The sequence below is a fragment of the Phaethon lepturus genome, unplaced genomic scaffold, assembly GCF_000687285.1.
Source record: "Phaethon lepturus isolate BGI_N335 unplaced genomic scaffold, ASM68728v1 scaffold2145, whole genome shotgun sequence".
Taxonomy (NCBI): domain Eukaryota; kingdom Metazoa; phylum Chordata; class Aves; order Phaethontiformes; family Phaethontidae; genus Phaethon; species Phaethon lepturus.
Genome location: NW_010539657.1, coordinates 505 through 18,904, shown reverse-complemented (window position 1 = coordinate 18,904; position 18,400 = coordinate 505). Strand labels below are relative to the sequence as shown.

At 47.2% G+C, this 18,400-nt stretch overlaps 1 protein-coding gene across 1 annotated transcript in view; it reads left to right on the top strand.

The window, feature by feature from the left end:
* The window catches only part of MACROD2 (MACRO domain containing 2), a gene marked incomplete at its 5' end in the record, with an annotated part of 80,333 nt that extends 62,291 nt beyond the window's left edge, over positions 1–18,042 (top strand). Inside the window, 4 exons of the mRNA XM_010287163.1 lie at positions 14,665–14,745; positions 16,623–16,668; positions 17,237–17,377; positions 17,808–18,042. Of these exons, the coding sequence (XP_010285465.1) occupies positions 14,665–14,745; positions 16,623–16,668; positions 17,237–17,377; positions 17,808–18,042 (503 nt within the window). The remainder of the gene's footprint in view (positions 1–14,664; positions 14,746–16,622; positions 16,669–17,236; positions 17,378–17,807) is intronic.
* Positions 18,043–18,400: the final 358 nt, after the last annotated feature.

Here is an 18,400-nt window from a genome sequence, read left to right as displayed (position 1 = left end):
TTTTTCCCTTCTTCCCTCCCTCCCTATAAAGCATGAGAGCGAGCTGTTTAAGCATGTGAAGGACAGATTTTGTGTGGGATGTCGGATACCTCAGAGGTACCTGCGGACATTTGCCACGTAATTGAATTCAGTGGCTTGTGTTTCACATTTACAGGCAAATGAGAGCACCCAGCCATCAGGTGTTTGTATCACAAGAATTAAATACCTACTAATTTAGCCACTCTGGAGACAAATATTTAGGTATAATTAAAATGGCTAGCTGTAAATACATGAAAGTGTCTGTGGATGATGGAAAAATGTGGGAGGGGGTTTCTTCACAAACATGGAGGACGTGGCCTCAGTTGCTGCAGTTTTCTCCCTGACATTCCCCTTCGTGGTACATATAAAGCAGATGTTGCTGGGTGCACACTGCCCGGAGGAGAGCGGCGCTTTATATAAGGCTAGATTGAAAGGCGGTTCTTACACTACTGCAATTCTTGGTATTTTTTAAGCCGTCGAGGGAAATAAAATGCAAAGAGTGTGGCTAAGTGAGTGCACGATGTAGTTTTGTGTCATGGGGAAGGCCCGGAACATTGCTACCTCCATTTGAGTAACTCGGGCTGTCGTTAAACAAAGAGGAGTGCAGCTCCCCGGTGTATTGACATTGCTATTTACAGACTACGTGGTAATCTTTGAAGTGCTAACTGGCTTTTTTTAAGAGAGACGCTGCATTTTGCTTTTATATTTGTTTTCCACAAAAAGCAATGTTAGTATTTTTATGATGGCTGGTGCTTAGCGGAGCTCCTCTGTGTAAAGATAACAAATGAGTTATGCGACCTGACATTCTCCCTGGGAACGTGCTCAGAACGAAGCAAGCCAGTGGCGTTTCAAAGTCTGCTTTCAAAGTAGCTGGTTATCTACTTTGTTCATCGCAATTTCTAGGAAATGCTGTTTCTCTGGTATTTTGCACCTTCTCTTAATCGACCGGAAGGTGGAAGAGTCTTTGGGCAAAGACCCCAGGACCCAAAGAACGAGTATGCCGGACGAAACGCACCGCTTGAAGCTGCTCCGTGCTTCGCCGTATCCCTATCCCGTCTGATAGTAGTCAGGCCTGCTGCAAGTGTTGGAAATGGAGTGAGCGTAACCCTTCGAGAGCAACTGCAGCAGGCACAAATCGCCGGGCACGCTTCATAATTAGCGTCTCGCTTGTGCTCTGGCTGCCTTGCTGCTGGGAGTTGCTGAGCAGGAATTGCCCGGAGCAGCAGGGTCTCCCCGGTTACTCACTGAGCAGCCCTGCTGCTGGTGATGGGTTGTCCCCACGTGGGGAACGAATCGGAGCTGGGAGCATATGTCCGCAGAGACGCTGGAGAAAGGGGCAGGAGGCCGGTCCAGCCGTGGCTGTGCTAGCCAGGGTGGCCAAGGACGCCGGAGAGGCTGCCACCCAGCGGCCCCCAAAGCCTTCGTGACAAGGTTCGTGCGAGTTCTGTGTTTCTACAAAATACTTTGTCTTCCGTCTAAAGCTATATATCACCAGGAGTTTTGTTTTGCCGAGAAGGCAACTCTTTTTCCTCATTTCACCGGTGTCTAGCTTCCAGAGACTTCGCAGGTTTGTTGCTATAAACCGTCACGTACTTAAACCGATTGGCCCACCAGAAGCCCTTGAAAGACTGAAATAAAACCAGCTAAGGATAGAAAACCGCCTTTCCCGAGGCCTGATACTCAAATCCCTTTCGTGCTGCCCTCGGGAGGGTTAGCCTTTGGTTATAAGCTCCGCTCTGTCAGCGGAAAGCCGGCTGCGCATGACCACAACGGCAGCACCCCAGGGGCTGGACTTTAATGATGAATGTCACAAAACGGTGCTACGCGGGCTCGCTCTGGGGGAGGTAATTCTGTGTACGGTACGTGATCTATGTCACCTGGAGACCTTATCGTTCCTTTCAGCTATTTGCAGAATTCTTTTGTGTCTGGGCTGCGGAAGGAGCTGCATTAATTCAGAGTTGGTAAACATGAGGACAGGCAGAAATAAAATGAATCTGAACTTTTAAGCTTGCTATAGCAAACGTGCCATGAGAGTGAACAGTTGGTAAACTGAACTTAGCGAGCTTAATTTGGGTCTATTTTCATTATACTTTCTATTGTACCATATTTGATACGCTATCAAGTCGTCTCTCGGGTTATGAATTACTGATGTATTAAGGAAATGAAACTCAAGCGAAGAATTTTGCTGGCAGGGAACATGCAGAAGGATAAGCAGTATCTTTTTAACCATTAGTATTGTTACTGTCGTCATTAATCATTAATTATGCATATAGCATGCAACACAGTTCCTAAACTTGAGCCGGTAATACCGTGCAAGGTGCCGCACGCGGTCGTCTCTGCCCAGGGAACACACAGCCTAGATTGCATGGCTTTGCATGCTTATTAGCCTACCTGGAGCATCAATTGTGGATTTCCAACACCGTTATACTGCTGTCTTACACACGTATCGTCTGTGACGAGCAGGCTTCCTCCAACTCCTGCTGGTTAAAGAATAGCTCGCTCAGCTTTGCCGGAAATACTTGTTGTATGAATGACAAATACAGGCGCTCATCAGTGCTTCCTGCAAGCTAGTCAAAAGCATGTCCCTCTTGTTCCTCCCTCCATGAAAATGTTTTACAAAATCAAAAAATACTCATTTCCTTTTACATTTGGAAAGTTTTTTACTTTAAAAAAAAAAATTAACAGAAACCCGATGGCTTCAGTTCATAGTTTTTGCGAGAGCCAGCAACATTTCTCTGGAAATCTTAGGCTTTTCAGGCTACATTTGGGTGACTCCCTGAAAACATAACATTTTCCATACAACTATCTGTTCTTTTAAAAGAAAAGAAAAAAAAAAAAAAAAAGTAATTTGATTCAGGAAAAAGGTTTTGTTAGAAATATTTTGATCAACTCCACATGTGCCTTTCCAGTCGATTCCCTGTGCAGCAGGACCACCCGCTGCCTACTACAGGCCCTTTCTTTTTAGGGTCTGTAGTATTTAAAATAGATTCTATGTGAAAAGAGCCATGCAAGGTGTTTATTTTATTTCCTTGCTTTCCTTATATACATAAGAAACATTCTGTGCATAGTTGTGAAAAGAAGTTGTTTGAGTCTCCTGAGACTGTCAGACTGATGTTTTTTAGTGCACTGAAGTGTCGTAAAAAATGGGAACTATAAAACAATGTTACACGAATTGTCTAGACCTTTAAACCTGCTCAGGAAATTAAGAGAGAGAGAGATAGATAGAGATATATATATATAAAAAAAGAAACTCAATAAACCTTGTTTTTAAGATTGCGAGATTTGCTATTGACAGGGCTGAATATAAACATGGTTCAAGGCCAGTGACTTAATTCTAGGTGACACCGCTCCTAATCTTTTATGGCTGAATCCTTCAGTTTTACCTGTGACTCTGGGAAAGTGTCTGCCAAGGCTGAAGTCACTTGCGCGAGCGGATAAGCAATTTTCGCATTCTTGTGAAAGCTTCAGTAATTCCCATGAAAGCAATGCCGAGGCATTTGTAGAGACCGCGGGCAGCGGCAGTCCTTACACCGGCATACAAATTGTTGCAGGCCTGGGCCATAGTGAACGTCTGTAGCCTCTAATTCTGGCCCTTGTGCTATGTGCTGGCAAAAGCTCCGCGTTGTCCTCCAGCTGTGGGTACCCAAGGGGAGGAGGAGAGGTGTTGCTGCTGGTTGACCTGAGCATGGAACCACTATATCAATTTCTCTCTCTCTCTCTCTCTTTTTTTTTTTTTTTTTTTTTTTTTTTTTTAATTAAAGCCTGGAATAGTTGAAAGCTGTATAACGAAAAGGCTTTGGGCATCTGCAAGTTCGTGAGTTAAGAAGCTCTTCACTATGAATAAATCATAAAACGTGGTCCAAATCCAGCAATCTGAAGAAGTTTAGCTTGAGGAAATGCTTTTAATGTGTCCGTGTCATCCTCCTTTACCAGGACAAAAGTCTGCTGCTGTCAACTACTAATACAATTATTCTCTTCTGGCTTAATTGGTAGAGGTCTTGACTTTAGTTCTAAGATCCCAAGAATAAGCCTTTACATTTTCTGGCACCCCATAGCAGGGGGATGGCATTACGGGAACGGCTAAGTACTGCAGCATGCCAGCCCGGTTTTCACTACTTTTATATGGTGTGTGGCATTTCTGAGTCTCCCACAGCAGCGGCTGCTGTATCCTGGCTGACCTTCAGGACACCTCACTGGAAGGAACCTGCGTTAGCTGGCGGTTATTAAGAGGATTTTGGGAGATGTTATAGACCTGATCAATAGCTTCAAGTAAAATTATAGTTACGTTGTTAGCCTCAAGAGTCCGCCGGTTTTCGTGACAGACACCAGATTTATTAGCAGTTCTGTAAATTCTGCTGTGGGAAAAAGAAAGGGAAAGACGTATTGTTAGCTATGATGTCACTGAGCTTCCTAAGCATGGGTTGGAGAGGTGATGTCATCCTTAGTGCAGTGAGAATGGGCATTGAATTTTTAAGTCTGTGTTTAGGATCGCAAATAGGCGGCCTGGTTTTCAAAAATGCTGAGCACATCCCAAACACTTTATTAAGGGAGACCCTTTGAAGACAGCTGGAGCTGCTGGGTGCTCGGAGCTTTTGAAAATCGGGATCCAAACTCCGTTTGAAAAAGCCCCTAATGTTAGTCACCTATTTTTGAAAATACCGACCTCCTTTGTAGGTAACTCACAAGAAACAAAGTGTCCTTCCTCTTGTAGTTATCACACTACCCCACCGTGCTCAGCGTCTTTCCCCAGGCTTTTTCCAGGACTACAGGCTGGAGCCATCTCCATAGCTAGCGACTAAGTCAGAGGCAGCGTAGGGAGGAACGCTTGCTAAAATCAAGAAGAGCCGGGGGGAACCCACAACCCAACCAAAAAAAACCCCTGAATGTTAGTTTGCTGGAGAAAGAAATGTTCAGCTTAAAGCAAATAAGCCAGATCCCTGTTTTACAAAGCTGAGGTCAGTTGGGAAGTGCTCTGGAGCTGTTTGGAGCGGGGAGGATTATGGTTGTTAGTATTCTCTGCATTATGTTATCTAAATGTAAATTCCTGTCTCTGATGTAACATCCTAGTTAGACCCTAGAATTTATGAACCAAACAAAGGATGAAATGTGAAAAAGTTGAGAAGAAAAATCTGCAGCTCTGTCTGTGTGTGATTCTTACTGAGAGCTGATATAAATGGAAGACAAATCAAAGGCAACAATAGTGCCGCACATTTTATCTCACACCCTGTGATGCATATTAGTGTTGTTTCCCATTGTGAGCCAGAAAGAACATTTACAATTTCAGAAAACACTGCATAATGCTCTCCGCAAGGAAGAGAAGCAAGTGTATGACTGCCAGTACTGACACTTGCTTTTTTCTGGACTGCAGAATTGCTTTTCTGTAAGCTCTGTTGTGGGCAAAATTTTTCTACCCCACGCTGTGAATTGTGACTTTGGCCTTAAAATTTTCTCCAAGAAACAGAGCCAATAAACCTCACTGATTTGGTAATGTAAATCCGGTCTTTAGCCTTGCCACCAGGGAATGCCAGCCAAACCAACCAACAAGTGGCGGTACGCTCCTACGGTGCAGACGATAACACCCAGGCTGGTGGATGAATTTGCTTTTGAAGCAACTCACAGGAGTCATCTTTTCCGTGGTGCTCTTCCGTGTTTCGGAAACAGCCCTGTGGCCTCACGGGAGAGGAGGGTGAGTGTCAGCAGGATGGGTGGGTATTTCAAGTGTTAAAAAGGAGCTACCCGATCGCTGTCTGGCTGTGCACCTGCCTTACTCTCCAAAACGTCAGTGGAAAAAGCTGACTTTTAAGACCTGCCACTGGAACGCGTGGAAGAGCACGACTGCCGCCACGGGGCTGAAATGCCCGCGGTGGCAGCTAGGTTGTTCTTTTAGCTAGGTGTTTCTTTCAGGCATGTCTCGGTTTGGGAGCGGGCGGCATGCGATTCCTTCCGTCAGCGCTATGATTTAGAGATTTTGGTCTTCCCTCGGCTTATCTCTATGTGCTCTGTGTTGAGAGGAGGATGTGGTTATCGCCTGCCGGCACAGGGCGGCCAGAGGCTACACCACCCCTTGCTCTGCTGTACTTGCGCTGTTTCCCGGGGAGACATCTTACTCCGCGTCACCGTCGTAAAATCTTGTTCTTATATTCATCCATTCATCAGTAGAAATTAGAAATGTCATCCAAGGCCGAGGAGGTAATATAGCACTTGCAGCATGTTTGCTTTCCCTCCCAGTCCTTTGAGTCTGGCTAGCGCTGGCTGGCTCCCTGCTGTAGCGGAGGATGCCAGGCTTTCACCAGAGCGGTGGGGGCAGCAATCAGCATTGATGATCCTCTGACAGCCACACGGATGTCCAGAAGCCAGATTTCAGCGACGGCTTCTCTCCGCAGGGCGCGTGACTCTTCCCGAGCAGAATGGGGAGCATCGCCTTGGGGAATGCATCCAGCGCCGCCATCTATCACTCGGCTGTTCCCTTCGTAACAGAGGGAAAGCAACCCTCAGCCATTTATTTATGAAAAATCGCTTGCTGCCCTTGAACGTAAACATAGACACAAAGGCGTTTCTCTGTGTGTGTGTGTGTGTGTTTTATTTAAACATCTGTTATATTGTGATGAGTCACCATCCGAAACAAGAGCCCCGAGAACTGGAACAGGTGAGGAGCTCAGGAGCAAGACTGGTCCTTTATAGCAGACTCGTGTTTATCACCGTACAGTTAAAGCTGACTGTAAAATTTTGGCTTTGAAGGAGTGAGAGCAGAGCTCAGTTTAAAAAAGAAAAAAAAGGTACGTTAATTATTTTTGAAAAATGATCATTATTGAACATGTGTCTCGATGGGGGAAAAATATGGTAAGGATCATCTGTAAGGTCTCTGTTACTGAGTGCTGCCAATTACTGCCTCTTTTCAAGCAAATGAGTTCCGTATTACGTTCACCTGGGTTTTAGGAAGCCAGCAGATTTCTAAAAATTAAAACGGAGTGCTCGATCAGGAGGTGATGGGCCTTTAGAAATGCAAGTACTTCTTCCAAAGAGCAAGACGTTTCGGCCAGGTGCGTTGTAGGCTCTGCCTCTGGTTGTCCAAGTTTTTATTGAGGTTTGTTTTTTTGGTGTTTGGACATTTTTAAATAGTTTTTATTTTTCATGCTGGCTGTTGCATCTTTATATCACAAAACGTTTTAAAGTTGCAGCGCGCCTGTAAGGTCACATCTGTTATCTTTGTTGAACTCATGTACCTCGCCTTGTTGCCAATATATTGCTTTATTTTAAGCTGCAAAATTTTATTTGGGGTCTCTGGATAAATAACAGGGAAGAGCCTTTCTCCCGCAGCGTATATTATTTTACGGGCTTTCAGGTGGATCCATACACCTTCCTTATTTACCCTTCTGCTGCTGTTCCCTGCTACTTTAAAACTCACTCTTCACGTACTTTGTCTCCTCGAAAAGGAATTGAACAGCTTTTTTTTTTCAGGGGCCCTCTTTGACTCAGCAGCAATCTCTTTCAGAAGCAGCGACCCCAGAAATAAATGGCTGCAGCCATAAGGGCGAGCAGCCCCGCCGACACGTTATCAGCAGCTCGGGCAAAGCCTCCTTTTGCCCTGTGCGGATGGCGCGCTCCCTCCTCCTCTCTGCTGTAGCCGGGCAGCGGGAGCTTCGTAGAAGATGAGGGTGCTTGTCTGAAAGGAACTTTCCCGACTTGCGGTTCTCGGGTAGTTTGCTGTTCGTGTCCTCTCGGGTTCTTGCCCTCTCCCTCCCCACCCTTGCCGTGGAAATTCTTTCATAAATACTGTTTCTTTTCACGCCCAGCACCCACCTAGTTCTCGTGCAGCTTCTCAAGGCTGAGGGCTGGCACCGTCTCCTCTGTTCGGAGCGGCTCCTTTGGGGAGAAATGGAAAGTTTCTTTCCCTTTTCTGAAATAAATAGCGTGGCGTTCTGACAAATCCGGCCTACTTAGGAGATCCAGGACCTCTTCTGCTCTCGCAGTCTATTGCTTTGCTGCGGTCGCCTCAAGATCGTTTCGAATGCTCAGAAAATACAGGGGATGCAAGATTGAAAGGGGATAGGGGCGCAGGACGCGCTGATGGGAAATCCAGCGGCAGCACGAGCTACTAAGTTGTTCATGTCGGGGCGGGGGGGAACGAGGCCCGGTAAAGCCACCGGGCTCCCGGATCGGTTTTTCAAAATTAAGGACCGAGTCCTCACCCCAGACTAGCGGCGCAAAGAGGAATGAAGCTCGCCGTACAAGGAGAGCTGGAGACAGGACATGGTAGCGAGCAGTGGTGAGCGTGCAGAGAAAATAATGCTGTGATGGGAGTAGCGGTGCAGGTATCGTGCTGGCGGCCGGCGCTCTTTCAGCAGGCTTGCTGCCACGGCTGCGGAATTAGAAGAACATTTCTGAATGCCCAACACGACCTGGACATTTCTTGCGGCTTACACAAAAGGGTCCTCCAGTGCTGTAATTCCTCACACCTACACAGCTCTTTAGGATCAGGAGGCTAGTGATCAGGAACCGAAGCAAATCACTTACGAGTTTCATAAATGGTTGAAAGCGGCAGGGAAAATGACAGAACAGGGAAGGTAGGTAAATAATCACGCCGTTTCTATTCGTTCAGAAACCCTTCACTTTTCCTAAACACCGCTGAGCGTGCAATCTGCCTTATTTGTAGGCAGGGAAATGGAGCACAAGGGCTTTGGAAGCCGTTCGGGATAGCTGATCTGCTCGTTTGAATACAGCCAGGCAACATTTTAGTTGTGTCAACGGCCAGCGATCGAGGAATGCGATGAAAGCTTCTGGGTGCTCCATTTCAGACATTCCCCGCTGCAGGCTGCTGCTCTGATGAGAGGTTTCGCAGCGAGGGCATCTGGAAGACGGCAACGCGGCCCCTCACGCAGCTAAGGCTTTGTCAGGATAAAAAAAATCCGAAAAGGGCTTTCCTTAAAACGATACGCCCTTGTATTCATCAGGAGCCTGCTGTGTGCAGGTTTATCCTGTTGTTACAGGGAGACAAAAGATACAAAGAGCTCCCGAGGGGCATTAGCGATTTTAGAGACGCCCAATTTGTATGGGTCTTACGGACCGTATTGCTGAGAGACAATCCTCACTGCGCTCCCATTCCCACCTTTAGGGAAAAGGAGGCATAATGAGATTTACTAAGAGTATGTTTAATAAAGGGCTGGAAGGGGATAGGGATAAGCGGATCTTAGACACTTTTAAATCGCGTTAAAAAAAATTGCGGTTGAGCCTTAGCTGGAAATACATTTTTTTTTAGTGGCGGGAAGCAGCGCGATACCTTTAGGTACAGTCGCGTGCGCAAAACACGGAGCGCTGACGTGATGCACGCTACGTTGGAGGGACGGGGAGCCTCATGGCGCGGGGTTACTCCGGGAGACAAAGCCAAAATGCCAAAAGGGAGGGGAGGGTCAACTCTCCACTTAACGATGAAGGCGCTGCAACGTGAATCTTGACAGCCCACGCGTGGCATTAAGAAATGATGCTCAGCGCCTTCAAAAGCCCGGCAAAGCTAGCGTCCCGGCCAGCACGCCCTCCTCCCGAGAGAACTGCATCCTTGAGTTCTCTTCATCTCTACGGTGCCTAATTGCTGGGGGCTTTTTTGGTCGAGGCGGAGTATTCCTGATTTAAGAGATGGAGACGTTTGTTGTTTACGAAGCCACGCTGAGTAGCGAGAGGCGCCTTTGCGGCAGCGCCGTTCCTGTAGACTCGACGCTGTCGTGCTCGACCCGTGCGTTGCAGAAGGATAGCGAGGGGGAAAACTGCCCGCCGACTTGAACATACCGACGTGCGGATGGACCGTGATTGCCGTGTTTGTTTTAGAGCCCCAAGAGCAGCAGGCTGGGTGGTTCTGCATGCAGAGCTCTACAAGAAGACAGCATAAATCTTCTACGTGGTAGAATCTGGTCTGGTTAAAAGGGTCAGTCGCGCCCGACGGAGGTGTCGAACAGGAGTCAAACTGAGCCCTTGTATCACAGACAGCTTCAGTTTCTAAGTGAAGCAGCATTTATAATGCTGCTAAAATACAGCGGTAAACAAGGTATATGAAGGCTTGACAGTCACATTAGCGAGGAGCTACGGTGAAATGACTGGGAAGAAGGAAAAAACAGCTCTGGCTATTTGCAGAGCAAGAAAAATGGAACTGGTTTTGACAGATAAGACAATGCAGCAGTGGGTCAGAAGAGCTTTGTCTGTCTTTTTTTGTCGCTGCAGATGAAAAATGGTGCCTTCAAATTTTAACCGGAGAAATTTGGATTGTAACGAGCCTCCGTCTCTCCGAGTCTCCCAATTAGGGGAAGCATTTTTACAGCTAAACTCAAAATAATAAATTTTATTCGGTGGGTATGAATCAGGGCAATCTGGATCGTTCGGGGTAGCTGCAATGTGGTTTTCATATTGCATAATGACAGAGGTGATTTTTTCAAAGCATATAACACGAGTAGAAGCAACTGCTCTACAAATCATTTACAACTAATGAATTTCCTAGGGTTGCAAATTGTCCATGGGCAGGATAGTATTTTACTGGAATTACTGTGGCAACACCCAAAATTGCTGGGCAGACATGTTACAGGAGTAACGACCTTGCCCTTTTGCCTGCAAAAATCGAAGTAGTTGGCTGGACTGTTGTATTACTTATAACCCTTTTGTTCCTCAAATATTCAGACTGATCTTAGGGCCGGGATTTCCCACTTAGTTGTAAGGCTTCTAAAATTGGGGAATTTTTAAGATTTACGTTACCTCGGTGTTGCCCGATTGCACCGACAGAACTCATGTATGCATGAAGTCTGTTTTTCTGTTCGTCTTAAAGCTAGTCTACGACCTTGTAACAAGCTAGGGACTCCTAGCAGCAATCCAGGTTCCCGATTCCAGCCAGGTCTCCCAGGCTCCCTCAACAGTAAAGGGAAATCAACTCCCTTAAGGCGGGCAGCTCAGAGCAGAGACCCAGTTCAGGTGCCTTCCAGGAACGATTCGTCGATTCTGGGGACGCTACGTTGGGATTTTGCTTTGAATTACCCAGGAGGGGAACCTGCCTCTCTCTCCTGATTACAGAGGCGCTCTTCAGTGCACAGCGAAGCCTTGCCGACGATCAGGGGAAAGAATGAGTTTCGTGGATTGCTCTGTGTTACAGCTTCTAAGCCTGCCATAGTTGCCGGCTTTTATCTCTTGAAATAGATGTGAACCTCTTGCAAAGGGAGGAGGAGGAGGAGGAAGGTTACACTTTTTACTTATTAGGGTTTATCAGGGGTGTGGAGAATAGACGTCTGACCTCTGCACTCAGACATTTTTAAAATTGATACTAATGTACCAACAACCACCACATCTTTACGTTAGTCTCGTGAATCGCGTACGAATCTGGAACCGCGTTTCTCCAGAGAAAGAACAGCGTATTAGCCGTAGCCGCGTGGAACTAATGACAGATTGCGACTGTCGAGGAGAAAAAAAGATGAAATAACGGTACAGAGATTTCTGCCTTCCCGGTATATAGTTGTTTTACGTCTTTCAAAAGACTGGGAGCGATCCTCGCTCGCGCCAGAAGCCTGTCGTCGCTTAGCGCTAGGCTGGTTGTGTAACCAGCCTGCAAAGGGCTCCGGCGACGAGCTCCGCCAGCAGCGCGGCTGCAAATGCTAATTGAAACGGAAAGCGGTGTCTCCCGGGCTCCCTCCCTCTCCGTAACGCTGGCTGCTGCTCGGAGACCCAAAATACCTCGCTTGCTTGCGCTCTAACCTGAAGCAATCAAAACAAGGGGGCGAGGGGAGGCCTCTACAGGAAATTGGTTCTCAAGGCGGTTCTAGTATCGGTCGAGTTCTGCCGTTTATGTGAAACGGGCTCATTTCTGTGCGGCACTCTGTTTTACCGCGGAGCGGGGAAGAAGCTTTTTGGATGATGCCCTTTCCACGTGCATGGCAGTACAGTGAATGCTCCTCTCCCCCACCCACAATAACAGCGACAGAAGAAACAAAGATTTGTATTAACCGAGTTTGAAAGTCTTCCCAAAAATTGGACGATGTAAGGCGCGAGCCTCCTCCGAAGGTTTGCAGTGGTGCTTGGCATTGTTAAGGTTTAAAATGTCTCCGGCCTTGTTTGTCCCTGAACGTTGTTTCCCACTATCATTTTCTTGCTGACAATATCAAACAATCAACATACGCTATAAAAAAAACCCCAATACGGCCATAATCCCCTCCTGGAAGGGATGGGGAATCAGCTATTCAGACTTGGAAAGACGGTGAAACTGCAGAACACACGTTAGTGCTTTTCTGACAATGCTGATGACCCTAAACCTCTCGAAACGTAATTTTGCGAATTTGCTGCTGCTCTCGTTACTCTTTCCAACTTCTCTCTAGGGCTGCCCACCCCGAGAGGCGAACCCGTAGCTTTTGGTATCGAGGACCCTCGACGCCTTCTGCTTTCGTCCCTGCAACGGCGGGTCCAATTAGCGCATGCGCGCACGCGTACGCCCAAGATGTCCCGTCTTTAATTAGGCTCTGTCTTCACCTAGTGCCATGCCAATAATCCTTTGTACCAGTCAGCTGCATGAGAGCTTTCTGAAATTGAAAGCGAGAAACCTCTGGGCAGTGTGGTGAAGCCCGGCTAGTTAATGGGAGATCTTGGGATAGGGCGCGTTTAGGAGCTGACAACAGCGGAGCGCGTAGCTATCTCTAGCTGTTAGAGAAACCGGGAGCTAAGACGTAACCTGTCATCTCGTATCTGCTTTATTTGGTTAATAGATGGTGTTTTGGAGGAGGCAAAGTCGGACTCGGAGGCATCAACCGCCAGCGAGAGCGCGTTGGTGTTTAGCAGGGATCCCAAATTCCTACATCAGACGTTTGAGTGTCTTGGTGGGAAAGGCTGCAGGCGACGCTCGTGGCGGGACGGTTGGCGTTCCAAAATTTTGCTTTTCGTAGAGCTGCTTCCTCTAGCAGTGTAGCACAACCCAAATTTCAGCGTATCTTCCTTGATTAATTAGTGCTTTCATAGTCGCCCAAATTTCATGTTGATTTTGCTAGAGGAAGTCAGGCAGGGATTTTGAACATACCTCCTCAGTCTTGTACTTGACAAGCTCCTGGCGTTATGCGCACGCTCCCGCGATGGGGTGACCTGGGTTTATTGTTTGTGTAAGCGAAAAAGAGCCACGGGCGAGCGCCGGGAAAGCTTTGGCCTGTCAGTGCATAAGAAACCTCAGGAGAAAACCACGCTCGCTCTCCCGAATTCCCCGGAGAAGCGTCAGGGATTTGACATGCCCACAAAGGGGCCAGCTCAGGCATTCGCTCATACGCGGAGTTCGCAGTCACAGATGTTTACAGGCATTTTGATTGTTTGTACGGGCAGATGATTTACACCGGCGCAGAAGAGGTGGAGCTGGTGATACGACGATCCACCGAAGGGTTTCTGCAGTAGGAGCAAGAGCTATCAAAATGATGGGTGACATCTCCATCACTGTAAAGTCATCCATCGCGCTTTCCCCCACGCTCGCTAAGTGGCTGATTGAGCTTTCCGGTTGCTATTTTTTGTTAGTTTCCTTATTTGCCGGGTCCTCGTTTTAGCATTTCGATGCTTGGTAGGGCCAGAGGTAGCGCGCTGGAAGTTGCTTGCGAGAATAGCATCGGCAAGATAGCGAGCACAGAGGAGACTAAAATCTCTGTGACGATGTATTGGCTTGTAGATAAGATTAGAAGGAAAACTGGCTGAAAACCTCAATTTATGGAAAAAATAACCGTAGCGCGCTGAAGTGCATTAGAAAAACCCACTCTAGACTTCCACGGAAAGGGGAAGGGGGTGTTTGTTGGGACTGTGAACGTTTAGTCTCTGTTGCTGAAGAGGTAAATTATTTCAGCTTGAGAGTAAACTGTTTTTGAGATGTCTCGGTCCTTGCTACGCTTTGGTGTCTCATAATAACCACCCAAATGTCTGGATAGCTTAGCAACGAATAGCTTGACATCCTGTAGTTCAACCTATCACAGGATAGGTGCACCAGGCTTTATAGCGGCCACGGAAGCAGAGAAGTAGCGTGATGGAAATTAACTAAAAATTGGCTTCTCGGCACTCTAAACGGCAGAATATAAGGAGAACCGTGCACGAAACAGCAAACACACCTTTTTTTTTTTTCCCCCTATTTCAAATTTGTTAGGAGATTGAATCTAAGCTCCCAGACAAGCCTGAGGCAGAAGAGAGAAAAGCGTTGAGTTAGAATGATAAAATGCATTTTCCTAAATTCAAATTCTAGTTTGTGCCTGACTACCCGGTATATTTGAACTCTCGCTGTATCTATTTTTATTCTGCTAGCTAGAGAAACTTTATAAGTGCGATTAGGTCCCCATCGTATATTGCATTTTATGAGCAGAAGGGATTCCTTAAAAATGATGAGAAAAGAATGGCAGGGAGGAAGAAACGCACGCTATGATGTGTTTTTAACAATCTCGGTTAGAAAAGCGAGCAGATCGCTACAAATATTCAAGCAATTATTTTCAAACCACTTTCCTCCCCCTCTGTCCTCTGCCCTTTTCTCTAAGGGCTGCCGCTATAGAGCAGCAGAGTCTATAAAGGTAAAGGCATGCCACAAGAAAAAGCAAACAAACAGGCATACGGAGTCTGAGAATTATACATTAATTGCGTAAAGTATTGATTTTTCTCTTTCTGGGGCTTGTCTTATAGGTTTGCATTTTGAGAAAACTTCTGTGGAGCCTATGAAAGCTGACCTTGCATGTGAAGCGGCAGACGTTTCAAATAAGGATGGTATGTTGTTCTAATATTTCAATTGCCCTGACGTGGACGCGTAGCACGCCTTTCTGGGGTTTGTTTGTACAGGGCTTATATTTATATCCCTTCAACCGACTCTTCTGGAGAGTTTACGCAATCTCTACTGTCTTGCAAGTCTGGTGGAAGGACCCTTCGGTGCTATAGCCCTGCATTTCTAGTTGACCGGGTTTATGTGTTCAATTGGTATCTTCAACCCGCTTGCCTGTTAACTGAACGATATTTTAGGCCCGCCGTAGTTTTGGTCTGGATACCGAATTTGCCAAGACGTGTGCGGTCTCACACAGGAGTCGGAAGATAATATTTCGAAAACTTCCGTGCCGGTGCCCGACTCCAGCACGGGGCAAGCGCTGGCTGTATAAACCCTGAGCTCGTACGCCGGCCTCCTCCTCGCCGGGAGCCGATTTCCCTTCCTTCCTCCGCTCCGGCGCCTGGAGCCCCTCCCGCCCCTCCTTCTTCACTGACCTGGGTGTCTGCAGAGCTGTTCCTCTTGCATATTCTCGCTCCTCTCTCCAGCTGCAAACGCTGCCTACCCATTTATTTCCCCTTGTTAAATATGTTATCCCGGAGGTGCCACCACCGTCAGGCTCCCCCCACCGTCGGCCTCGGCCAGTGGCAGGGTCCGTCTCGGAGCCGGCTGGCACCGGCCCTACTGGACACGGGGGAAGTTTCTAGCAGCTGCTCACAGAAGCCACCCCTGCAACTCCAACGCTACCAAAACCTTGCCACGCAAACCCAGTACGGGGGCTTTCTTGGTTTTCACCGAAAAGGGCCCTCCTCACCGCTCCAAAAGGCAGCGGTTTTGGAATTGGAGTTCCAGTCTCTGTTTTGTTATCGTGAAGGGGACCCCTCTCTGCAGCATGACTGATTTTTGATTCCTCCTTTAACCTCTTCAGCACTGACGTCATATAAATTCAAGGCATGCTTTTTTACATCCCAAAGACAAAACAATTATATACTTTTTTTTATATTAGTTACACAAATAATCTCATGCTGATTTCCTTTCTCTGATGTCAGATCATGCTGCCGCGTTTGAATCGGTGGCTGATTTAGATACCGGCCCGTGGGGAAGTTTTTGCAAGAATAGGAAAAGGAAGCGTGCGTAATGGATTTTCATTTTTAAGAAAATAGTACTAGAGACCATGCTGTTACTTGTAAGCGTGCAGGGTAAAGCCAAACCAGCCTTCTCGCCTCCTCCCCTGAACAAACCAACCAAAAACTTGTAGTCACATGAAAATATTTGAATTTTGCATCCCTGCAATAGTCCGGGCTACGCAGTGAAAACAAATCCAAATTTACTGAAAGACTATCTTAAGGGATTTCCCGCTTGAAGGAAAAGCGACCGTATAGCCCTGGCGATGCGTGCCGTAGCGCAGCACAGCTGGATCAGCTGACAGCTTCTGACGTGACAATCTCAATAACTTTTTCTGTTTCAAATCTCGCTTATCTTGTAAGGTCTTCTACATATAACTCATCTTTTAACTTCCTTTTCGGTGACCTTTCTAAGTTACGTGCAAGGATGGGAAAATGGTGTCTGCTAAGGCTGCAGAAAAGTACTCTGCTGCTCAGGGAGGTCTTCGTTTCGCTACGGCTTAAGTTGCTCTTGGGATCGTATTACGGGGTGGGTTTTTTGTGGACGTGTATTACGTGTTTAAAAAAATCAGAACAGCGGAAGAATCAAACTACTCATGCTCTGTTTTGTGTGAAGGGTTAAGTTTTGCTGGAAAAAAGCCCTTAAATTTTTAAATGTACTTGGTACTAATCGAGATTTTTAAAAAGGCAAAAAAGATTCCCTTTGACAGTAATTTTTACGTGAAGTGCCTATTTTTTCTCTGGTCCCCTTCCTTCCGCCCCAGGAGAGCTCACGGCTTCGCAGCTGAAAGCACAAGCATATATCACCAGGTATACCCCTTGGCAGCCCGGCTCTTTGTGTTTTAATTTCGTGTACCGTGTCGCGGTGAAAAGGGCTTAAGAAATACGGAGAGTTTAGACGGCTTAGGTGGATCTCTGTATCGGTTCATCTAGTGGGCAGGGCCGTAATAGCGATCTATTTCAGAAATTACTATTATGTGAAAGCTGGGAGCGATTCTCCATCAGGAAAGCTGTCAGCGGGTGCGTCTGTAAGCCCGAACGGGGACGTGTATACGGAGATACAGGCTACGGCTGGCAATCTCTGTCAGCCACCGGAGCGAAGACCCCTGGATATTAAATTTTTTGTACCCAGGACAGATTTGCTAATTAGCATTTTGTTACGACGACAAAACCCACCTTTGGCGATCGGCTTCCTAGACGGTGTTTCCCTGCTGGCAGCCTCTTTATTATTCTATTTTTTTTCTTTTCTCTCCTTTTTTGCGTCACCAAAGCTTTAAAGATTACTAAGGCAGATATTAGTTTCCAGCTGGCATTAGGCGGATAATAACTCTTCGCTCCTTTCATAATGGGGTAATTCATTTGCCTTTTTTATTTCAAGCTTCCCGAAAGCTGCATCCTCACTTCCTAACACAATAGGAGAAAAGAAAAAGATGAAGGCGGTGTCAGACCTGAAATTTCATACTTTTTTTTATAAGCTTGTGCGGGCCGATGAACGCGCCATCGGCATCCCGACCTTCGGGTGATTCACCAAAGCGATATAAAAGCAAGGTCTCGACGGCTAACGCCCTCGGGCTTTTTATGGTGTCGGTGTAACAGCCAAGAAACGAGCAACTACCGAGTAAACGGGTACGCGCGTTTCGTCACCGCACGGCGGGTTGAATTCAAAATAGGCGGTTCTCTTTCTAGGCGGTCTGGCGTTATAGCTGCAGGTGCTACGGCCAAATTACGCAGATGCAAGGGGGAAACGTTGTTTAGGAAGCGGCTGAAGAAATAGGTTATCTTTGCGAGTAAGAGCCTGACCGAGCTCCTATTTAAATCAAGACGGTAATATTTTGGTTTCATAGCAGGTCTATAGCGTAATATCCTGGGGCGGGGAAACGCGCTCGCTCTCTCGCAGTCGACTCTCAACTTGGTTTTCCAGTCTCCCGTTTGCCGTCTTCTCTACTTAGAAGCTGCGCCGTGGCTCGTCGCTACCTGACCTTTAAGCACGTAGCTTCCTTGCAAGGGGAGAGCGGGATGCCTTGCTGCCGACGCACATCCACGGGGTCAGCAGCCGCTGCAAGCGCTTTGACGGATGCGAACCACGTGCTAGGTTATTTCTTCTCCTCTTGCGAGGAACTGGCTTTTGCGGGGAAGTCCTTCCCTGGTCGTAATTCGAGAGCTGCGAAGCAGCTCGCAGATTGAGAGAGAAGGTGCAGACGGGTCCTCCCCAGCGGGCCAAAAGTTAGGGCGAAACACACAGGGAGAGCGCGGAGGAATATCCACTTCCATTGCACAGAGATGTCCGTTTGTGGCATAAAAAGCCCCGTGTGAAGCTGCAGAAGGGGGAGGAGGTAAAACGGCATTTAGGATACGTGCAGCCCCCTCGAACTGACGTAGCTTCGTCGAGCCGCTGGCTGTTGTAGCGTGTTTCGGTAGATGCAAAAAGACCGCTAGCGTAAGTTAGCGGTTTAACACCTCTAAAAACATTGTTTAGCGGGGAGAAGGCCAGTTTTGGCTTGCGACGCGGTCGGATGTAGCGTGCCCGAGGCTAACGACATCG